General features: G+C 44.6%; 1 protein-coding gene across 2 annotated transcripts in view; it reads left to right on the top strand.

Moving 5' to 3' along the window:
* Nucleotides 1-4,086: 4,086 nt before the first annotated feature.
* The window catches only part of LOC116085401 (putative mitochondrial import inner membrane translocase subunit Tim8 A-B), a 62,311-nt gene continuing 55,943 nt past the window's right edge, over nucleotides 4,087-10,454 (top strand). The window contains exons 1-2 of one of the 2 annotated variants that reach the window (XM_031362980.1): nucleotides 4,112-4,507; nucleotides 7,459-8,627. In XM_031362980.1, coding sequence (XP_031218840.1) covers nucleotides 4,184-4,477 — 294 coding nt within the window. In that variant the 5' untranslated portion in view covers nucleotides 4,112-4,183 and the 3' untranslated portion in view covers nucleotides 4,478-4,507; nucleotides 7,459-8,627. Of the gene's footprint in view, nucleotides 4,508-7,458; nucleotides 8,628-10,454 lie in introns of those variants that run through there. The other variant, XR_004116532.1, reaches the window with a different exon arrangement.

The following is a 10,454-nucleotide window of genomic DNA, read 5'->3' on the forward strand; positions in this document are numbered from 1 at the left end:
AGGCCACAGGATGCTGCCTTCCAGTAGAGGCTCTCTGACAGGGAGCAATGTCACCCCAGGAGGCCTGCTGCATTTCAGCTCCATTTCTGAGCCTCACACAGGCTGAGATTTAGACTGTATATGCAACAACCAAGCCATCAGTGCCAGGAAACTCAAGAGCAGTCACTGTTCTGCTCTGACTGGGAGCAGTGAGCCAGGTAAAGCATGCAGGGCTGCCTGTCGACTCATATGTAGAGGGTGGTGGCCCTGGCTCCAGACTCCCTGGGCTGGAAAGACACATTTGCAACCCAGATGGACATTACTCTAAGAGCTGAGTTTTACGGGTACTGACTTGCACTCTAGCACAAATTAAATTGTCTCTTCACCAGCAGGAAAGGCAAAAGAGGCGGGGCTGCCCCGTGGCCACTGCTGTTTTCTTCTTCCCATTTCACAGAGAATGGTTTTCCTTATTAGCACTGGGCTAATAAGAGAAGACTCCATCGATTAAGACTGTGGTTCAGTTGTCTGAAACCTGGCTGTTTTCCCTTCTTCCAAGGCTTGCGCTGAACCCCAATGAGACCCAACTCTGTCAGCAGCCAGCTCTATGACCTGGTTGGAGTAGCATGGTTCCCTGTGACTGGGCATATCTTCTCATGCACTCTGCTTTCCCACAGGCTACAATGTGTCATCAAACCCCAAACTCCCCTCCTATGGACAGAGACCATTATACCCGATTTTTCCCATTGGTAAATCGAGGCCCCAAATGATGCCTTCCAAATTCCAGGTCTGTCAACAATAACTTAGACTGAAAAGTCCTAAATAGCCATACATTTCCTTCCCTACTGCCCACATAAGGAAGAGCTGAAATGAGTTTTACAGATAAATGATTGACACACAGATCACAAGCTCCCTTAAGTAATGTCTTTCATGGCCTCAGCCATCTAGAGTCCCCTTGTTAAACAGTGCCACCTAGGAAGTCCAATAAAGGCAAGATATTATGGGATGCCCCCTCATAACGTGTACACGCATTATTCATCCAATAAGTATTAACATTCTGTCTAAACTCCACCCCACAGTTACTAGGCAACAGCCAGGTGTGCTGGGGCTGCCTCTCCCTCTCTCTCTTACTCTTGCTTCCCTCTTGTTCTTCCTCTCCTCTTCCCCCAACCCTCTCTCCATGGCTGGCCTCTACTTCTCTACTCTTTCTGCCTTTCTCTGGCTCTACTACCCTCTTAACTCGTGCAGCTGGTCCCTCAGAGGTAAGGGATGCCTTGGCGTTGGCCCATCAACACATCCCCTTCCCCCATATCTCACCACATCCCCATAGAACATATCTTATACTTCTTTATCTTTTTATAAACACATCAGCGAGCATTTGCTGAGGAGCGCTGTGAGCACTGTGAGCAAGACACGCACTAAATTCATGCGTGTGAATGTGATTGCCAAGTGTCTGTGTCCATGCATATACATAAGTACCAACCCGAAAAGGCCAGTCAAGGCACACCTTGTGGGAGAACAAAAAAAAAAAAAAAAAAAACGTTTGTCCCAGCCAAAATGAGGAGAGTCACCCAAGGAGAAAACAAGAATTCTAATTGCGCAGTAGAAGTTCCCAAACCTACCCAAAGGTTGTTGGTTTTACAGTTTTACAGATGTAAATAGAGGAAAGGGTCGGTCATGCGGCTCAATTGCTGGTGTGTGTTTGTTGTGTAGCATGCAGGAGCCCTGGATTCAGTCACCAGCACTGCTGCAAAAAATTAAAAGTAGGGTTTCTTGTTCGCTGACAAGTGTGGTGGAACTTAGCTGTAACCCCAGCACTCTAGGGGACAGAAGTGGCGTTTTAAGAGTAGGGGAATGCCAGGGTGGGAGGACAGGAGTGGGTGGGTGGTGGAGCACCCTCATAGAGGCAGGGAGAGGGGAGATGAGATAGGGGGTTTCTGAAGAGGAGACTGGAAAAGGGGATATTTGAAATGTAAATAAAGAAAATATCCAATCCAAAAAAAAAAAAGTTTGGTACTAACCTAGGGCGCCTATCAAGTTCAGGGCCAGTCTTTGATCCATAGAGTTTTGTGGTTTGTTTGTTTGTTTGGTTGGTTTGGTTTTTTCGAGACAGGGTTTCTCTGTGTAGCCCTGGCTGTCCTGGAACTCACTCTGTAGATCAGGCTGGCCTCGAAATCTTTGCCTCTACCTCCCAAGTGCTGGGACTAAAGGCGTGCGCCACCACCGCCTGGCTGTTTGTTTATTTTCACAAACTCACATTTAAAAGGAGCAAGAAGGGAAATACAGCTGGTGAGGAGCCTGAGAGGCTTATTGGTGATTGCTCACACGTCCCAGCCCACCATACAGTACTCCAGTGCTTTCCTGCATGTATGTCTGTGTACCACCTGCATGCCTGGTGTCCATAGAGGTCAGAAGATGGTGTCAGATCCTCTGGAACTAGAATACAGACAGTTGTGAGCTGCCTCATGGGTGCTGGGAACTAATTCTGGTCCCCTGGGTGAACTTCAATTGTTTTTAACGTCTGGACCATCTCTAGCCTCTAGCTGTTGGGTTCAGGGTAGAAGCCAAGAAAACGAGCTTCAGGCACAGAAGTTTAAAAATGAAAGCTTTATTTTCCAAGTGCTAAGTGAGGCAGCCAGCTCTGGATCTGGACTGCATCCCAGAAGGGAGATTGTACAACGTTTTAAAAAGATGGGAACATAAATTAAGGGGTACCGGCTGGAGACTGGGACATATCCAAGGCATCTATCTGGCTTCAAGGCCCTAATGCATTCTCCTAGACATTAGGTCCTGAGCACAGAGTGATACGGGGGCAAAGGAGCAGTCCAGCTGCATGGAGTTAATTAGGGTATAACAGGGAATTGGTTATATATTTTTAATACTTATGCACCTTGGTTTAGATAACAACTTCTATGTGTGTGTATACACACACACACACACACACACACACATACACACACACACACATATATATATATATATATATATATATATATATATATATATATATATTACCAGTAAAAAGACAATTAAGAAAATATTTGGAGAAGTAGATAGGTGTTCTTTCCTAGGCCTGGGAATATAAACTTGTTTGACTCGGCCAGCAAGATGGAGTTGTCCTTGAGACAGCCAATCTCAGACAACAGTTTCCTTACAAGTTGTATCTGAGATGTCGGGACTTTGACAACTGTTTACAATGGAAGCCGTTCAGCTATAGAGAAGTTCCCAGTTCCCTAGGGCCCAGGGCCTTGAATTTAGTTTCTCCCTGTGGAGTCTGGAAATGAAATGAGAGTACTTAGAATAAGTTTCTTTTGCTTGTTCCTGGCATAGTGACATTTTCAATCCTTCTTTATTTCCCATTTTTGACCAAAATCTTCTTAAAGGTTAAAGAGCTGAAGATCTCACATCCCTAAAAGGCTTATTTTCAGTGGTTATACCCCACAGGAAAGCAGAGACTTCAGTTAGAAGGCCAGGACCAAATAAATGGGCGGGTAGCAACAGGCGTGCAGGAGGCCGAAGTCATACAAATGTGTTGATGGTGTCCGTTTGTTCGGCCACGTATTTTTCTTCCACGTCTCCCCTAATCTGGAATGTTGCAAACAGAACAAGCAAGGACAATCTAAAATCCTGGCCTCAGGACACCCCACCCGACGAAATATTCTAGTCAAGGAGACTGAGGTAGGGAGGATGACGGTCCAGGGTTGAAAATGGAGGGAGACTTTGCCATCTATTAGGACCTGGTAAAAGTTACGACCAATTAGAATTGAGCGCCACCTTGTATGGCTTTGGCGGATGAGGACATCAGTCGGAAACGCTTTCTGAGAATGGTCTGTAGCACTCTGTTTCTTTGAAAAGTCCGGTCAAATTTATGTTGGGGAATTTAAACCAATGGGTTTAGGATAAACCAAAGGTCTCAAAACCATTGCTTCCTTGGTTCATTGTCTCCTTCATCCAGCCTGAGTTTGACTGCCATTTTATAAAATCATCAGCTGGTTCATGAACGATTTGGAAAGCCTGACAGAGGCTCATAGTGTTAATTTAAGAGTTGCTTTAAAATCTTGACTAAGGAAAGCAGAGCCAGGCGGTGCAGCCTGCAGACTAAAGGGGCAAAGCTTCCTAGGTGAGCCTGAGGTTGCCATGACACTTCCGGTTCTGTTCTCTAGCGGGACGCCTGGTGGGTGGAGCTACCGGTCCCTGGCTCGCTGACATGGAGTCCGCCTGGTTTTCCCCAGGGGGCAGCCTGGCATCTACAGACCCGCAGCTTCAGCGTTTCATGGAGGTGGAGGCGCAGAAGCAGCGGGTGCAGCTGCTCATTCACCACATGACGGAGCTCTGCTGGGAGAAGTGCATAGACAAGCCCGGGCCCAAGCTGGACGGCCGGGCCGAGCTCTGCTTGGAGAACTGTGTCGAGCGCTTCATCGATACGAGCCAGTTCATCCTGAATCGACTGGAGCAGACCCAGAAGGCTAGGCCATTCTTCTCAGAAAGACTTTCCGACTGATCTCAGCGTGTCCCTCTTTGGAAGAGGAAGGTAGGTGGGGAAATGGAGAGCTTTGAGGGGATGGATGGTGATGGGAACAACATGGAGGGGCATCTCGTTATCTAAGAATTAGGAAAGATTAATTACTTTCTTTTCTTTCTTTCTTTTTCTCTTTCTTTCTTTAAGGGTCATGGGGGTTTGAGTTGTGGGTAGTCATTTATTTCTTTCGGCTTTTAGATAAGTTGTCACCATGTAGCCCTGGCCTGCCTGTAATTTACTCTGCAAACTGAACTAGCCTGGAATTCTGCATTTGCCTGCTCCTGCCTCCTGAGTGCTGGGATTAAAGATGTGTGTGTCTGTGTGAATTTATGCTACTATACTGTGAGTGCAGTGCCCATGGACACCATTAGAGGGCTTCAGATTCCTGGAGCAAGAAGTGCTCTTAACTGCTAAGGCATCTCTCCAGCCCATGGGTTGTGTTTTAAATGGTAATGTTGTGAAAGTGATTCACAGAGGAATGAGAGCTGCATTAGGTAGATGTGGGGCCGGGCTCCCCACAAGGTCTCCTTAGCTGATGAATTGATAGTGGAACTGCTTTCCATAATTTGGAACTATACAGGTAAATCCCTATTTGTGTGAGTTCATTTTAGATATTACAATTAGGGCTTATTAGGTGAAGCCAGGCTTAATGACACATGCCTTTAATCCTAACATTGAAAGGCAGGTAGACTGCAGGTTTGAGGCCAGTCTGAGCTATATAATGAGATAGGGCACTTCTTAAGAATTTCTTAAGAAATCAAAATTAACATGACAGTTGTCTTAGTTAGGGTTTTCATTGATGTGAAGAGACACCATGACCAAGGCAACTCTTAAGGACATTTAACTGGGGATGGCTTATTGGCTCTGAGGTTCAGTCCATTATCATCATGGCAGGAAGCATGGGAGCACCCAGGAGGCATGGGTCTGTAGGAGCTAAGAGTTCTACATCTTGTTCTGAAGGTAAACAGGAGAAGACTGGTTTCTAGGCAGCTGGAAGAAGAGCCTCAAAGCCCATACCCACAGTTACTTCCTCCAACAAGGCCACACCTATTCCAATAAGGCCACACCTTCTAATAGTGCAAACCACCACAACAATTATGACTGACAACTTATGAGAGAAGGAAAGTGTGGGGGAGGAGACAGGAGTGAAGGAAACAGCTGAGGAAGAACAATTTGGCGCTTGACTGAGGCTCTTTATCTAGTGGTGTCCAGGGCTGGGAATAAGCTCCATAGGATGTTCATATGGTACCCTTCAGTAGGTTCCTTCCTTTCCCTAAGACGGATTAGGTATCTCTCCTACAGTGTGTTCTCAAGGTAGAACAGGCAGCCTGGGACTCCATGAGCCTTTTTTATAAAGGAATTCATCGATGAACTTAATTCTTACTACTAGACTGTCCTAGGAAGAAGTTAATAATGTATTCTGTCTATATAGCAAGGTGCAAAAAGTTTCAAAATGTGCCTTAAGAAATATGAAGATTTGTGTGGTTTCAGAAAGAAAGGCATGCCTGGTGTTTATTATTATAGGATCCATTTATTAGATTATTTTGATTGATTTTTAAAAAAAGTATCTATGAGGTTTGAAAAATAAAACATACCCCCAAAGCAAACCTCTAGCTATCAGAATTACTTCCATTCTCTCCACAACCTTTTCTTGGAAGACACAACGTGTTGGGCTTATAGGTAAAGGGGAGTGTGCAGAAGGGGGATAGAGAGATAGAGATAGAGAGAAGGGAAGAGGGAGAGAGAAGAGGGAGGGATCAGAATAAAGGAGCTTCAGTATGGACAGCTTTTTTTAAAGACAGAATCTTGCTTGTTATGTAGCTGCCTGACTGGCCTGGAATTCACCAAGTAGATCAAGTTGACCTTGAACTTGGAGCAGATCCTCAGTCTCTGTATCCTGACCACTGGGAACATGAGCATGTACCACTGTAGCTGGCTTGGCTATTTCTTAAGAAACCAAAGGCCAGGCAGTGGTGGCGCACGCCTTTAGTCCCAGCACTTTGGAGGCAGAGGCAGGCGGATTTCTGAGTTCCGGGCCAGTCTGGTCTACAGAGTGAGTTCCAGGACAGCCAGGGCTATACAGAGAAACCCTGTCTTGAAAAACAGAAAAACAAAACAAAACAAAACAAATCAAAAGAATTTATCACTATGACTGAAAGCTTTCAAGATGTATCTGATTCCAGGAATCTCATTCCATTTGGGATACATAATAATAATACATTTATACAAATTCAAGTCTTTTGAACTTTCAGGTGCCCTCTAGAGATCTCAATGTCTTTAGAATTTGATTTGGAGGTATCTGTTTAAAAGACAGAGGGGTTTAAGATAATTGATCAAGCCTGACCTTGGTTAATCATGTAATCAGTCACAATAAAAATGTAAAGGGAGGCCTATAAGATGGCTGGGAGGTAAAGGTGCTTGCCACAAGAGCCTAGCAACCATCTTTTGATCCCTAGAGCCCACATAAAAATGAATAGAGGTAACTAAGTCCTCAGAGTTGTCCCCTGACCTCTCTGCATGTGTGCTGTGACAGCATGCCCTCAGAACAACAATAAATAAGTCACTAAAAATTTAAGGAAAATAAGTTTTAGCCAAAGCTTATCTCCTTCAAGATTGAGAAGACTCTTCAGTAATCAGGAAGGAAGAGAGCGCAGGGCTCTCTTGTCCTTGTTTACTAGCTGTTACGGACTCTGAGATCCAGCTCTGAGATCCAGCGGGAGACAGGAATTAGTAAACAGAGGCAGGCTTATTTATAATTTGGGCCAGAGCTGGGAGGAGAGAGGTTATAACTTGTCATTGCTGTGTCTGCAGCAGGGTTGGAGGGTATAGAGAAAGAGGAACGCGGGGCAAGGGATACACATGAGAAGGGTTAGCTGTGGGATAAGCCAGGAGAAGGCGCTGCCAGGGCTTGAGCTGTTCTCACATGTGAATGGGATTCCCTAGAGAAAGTTTTCTTCTTTCAGATCCCCGTTCCTTAGGGCTCTGGATGCCGTCTGTTGCGAGACTGATGAGAAAATCCTGAAATTATCTGTGCCTGAAGGAAGTGAGCAAAGCACATGGAGAGGCTGGAGTCAGGAGGCACCGATCTCTGTCTTTACAAGAGCCTCTTCCTTGGAGGCTGAGACATGACTCAGCAGTGCAGAGACTTGTTACTCTTGCAAAGAGCCAGTGCCCATCTGATGGCTCTCAACCTTTTACAACGCTAGTTCTGGTGGACTCCGCACCCTTTCCTGACCTCTGGGGCATCCTAGACACATGGCACACTTACATTCAAATAACGATCTGGAAAGATGACTCAGAGACGAAGACTACTGCTTGCTCTTCCAGAGGACCTGCATTAATTAACCAGCAACCATATGGTGGCTCACTGCATCTATAACTCCAGTTCCAGGGGATCCAACGTGGTCCCCTCCTCTGACACTTACAGGCACTGCACACACTTGGTAAACAGACATGCATGCAGGTAAAACACCCATACACACAAAATAAAAATAAAGGTCAAATGTCTGTACATATAAAATAAATATTTAAAAGAAAGGAACCTGTTCTTTGTAACTGATCAGCTTTGGGTAGGACTGACACACGGGACTCCATTTTTCCTCCCTCCTTTCTCCCTCCATCTCTACTTCCATCCCTCCCTCCCTTCCTTCCTTTGTTCCCTCCTTTCTTCCTTCCCGTGTGTGCTTGTCTTGTTTGACAACTTCATCTCAGAACAGTCTTCTCTGAAGACATTGCTAATCAACCATCCTGTGCTTTAGTCTTGGTTACGTGGTGCCAGGGTGAGTTTGTCCAGGCGTGATCTGGTCATGTGTTGGGGAGGGAGTGGCCCGCGGTTAGGCTTAGGTTAGAAGGAGGGCTGGCTTGTTAGGCTGTGCCCACCTGGAGTCCATTTTTATGTTGAATTTTGCTTCTCTTATGCTTTATTTACATCCCAGCCTCTTAATACAGTAGCAGGTGGCTTTGTTATAAGATATACTCCTTAATAGGCAATAGTTGCAAACTTTTATTCCTATTAGCACCTTCCATTTTGTTCTCTACTTTTTGTTCCTATAATCTGTTGATTTTTTACTCTCTGTGTGTATGTGCATGAATGAATGTAGAAACAGACCTAATAAATTTAAACTTGTTTGAAGTAATAAAGCAGAATGTTAAAGTATGTAAAATTCAAACATATGATCAATGATGTTTTATTATTTTAACTCACTTAGGAGTGATTCAGACCTCAAGTGAACATGACTTAGCTCGGTATAGATGACTTTGTAGTTGTTTTGAGACAGGACCCCATGTAGACCTTGAACTCCTGACTGTCTTGCCTCTTCCAAGTGCAGGTATTATAGGTATATACCACCATACGTGGTACTTAATTTATTATAACATGAACTTAAAGCTTTATAAACCATACAAGTTGGATATTACCATTTTTCAAAGTCATTCAAATTTTAAGTAGGATTTAGGGATGGGCAAGACAACCCAGCAAGTGAAATTATTCCTTGGCAAGCCTGACAACCTAAGCTAGACCCTGTAACTGCTGTGCACTGGGACTGCTGTGCACTGGGACTGCTGTGCACTATAACTAACTGCTGTGCACTGTAACTGTGCTTGTGCCAACTCACCCCCCCACACACAATAAATAAGCAAATAAATGTAAAGAGATAAAAAGTATTTGTTGGGCTGGCGAGATGGCTCAGTGGGTAAGAGCACTGACTGCTCTTCTGAAGGTCCTGAGTTCAGATCCCAGCAACCACATGGTGGCTCACAACCACTGGTAATGAGATCTGAGGCCCTCTTCTGGTGCGCCTGAAGACAGCTACAGTGAATTATGCGGGAGCGAGCAGGGCCAGAGCGAGCACGAGCAGGGCCAGCAGAGGTCTTGAGTTCAATTCCCAGCAGCCACACACATGATGGCTCACGGCCTTCTGTACAGCTACAGTGTACTCATACACATAAAATAAATAAATCTTTTTTAAAAAGTGTTTGTTAACTTTATAAGTGAAAATTTCCCCATACCAATGAGGTAACAAATATATAAATACAAACACATGTACAGATAGAACTTTACAAGCAGACCTAAGGTATATATTTATGCATATTTACAGACTAAAATATAGATAAAAATAAGACCTTATACCCCTTTCCTCTGGAGTCCTTCACTGGCTGGCTTATTAGTGGTCTCATGTCAGCCTTTTTATTATATGTTTATTACCTCACTATCTGCACAACCAAGCAACCCTAAATTCATATTTTAAAGATAAGACTTTCTGTTAAAACAAGGTACAAAATGTTCATCTTAAATAAACAGAACTTAGTCCTAAATATCACTGTTTGCTTGGAAAAGAAGAGAACTCAGAAAGGCCAAGGCCAGATAAAATGGCCAAGGGGAGACCTGTGTAGATTTAAGATCTTTTCCTGTAGCATGAATCTGTAGAAGAGGGGAATCACCATCAGAATAGAAATGGTTTGCCGGGCAGTGGTGGCACACGCCTTTAATCCAAGCACTTGGGAGGCAGAGGCAGGCGGATTTCTGAGTTCGAGGCCAGCCTGGTCTACAGAGTGAGTTCCAGGACAGCCAGGACTACACGGAGAAACCCTGTCTCAAAAAAAACCAAAAAAAAAAAAAGAATAGAAATGGTTTGTTTCAGCCTTATTTTATTAAGACCATGAGAATAGGGAGCTGCAATGTTGGGAAATCACACCTTGGAGCTTAGTCGAGCTGGTAGACATAAATCCTTCCAGTATAACTACTGTCTTATTTTACTGACTTCAAGACACAGCCCTTTAACAGACACAGCACAGAGCACTTTCTGTGCCTGGTTGGGCTGGCTTTGGGAGGGCGTCATATCTGTGACATTTCTGCTGCTGTGATCAAATACTGTGACTGAGCCGACTCAAGGGACAGAGTTTATGTTTTGACTCATGATTCATTCCAGAGGGGGGAGTCTGTAATGGCAGGAACATAACA

Source organism: Mastomys coucha, unplaced genomic scaffold, assembly GCF_008632895.1.
Source record: "Mastomys coucha isolate ucsf_1 unplaced genomic scaffold, UCSF_Mcou_1 pScaffold9, whole genome shotgun sequence".
NCBI lineage: Eukaryota > Metazoa > Chordata > Mammalia > Rodentia > Muridae > Mastomys > Mastomys coucha.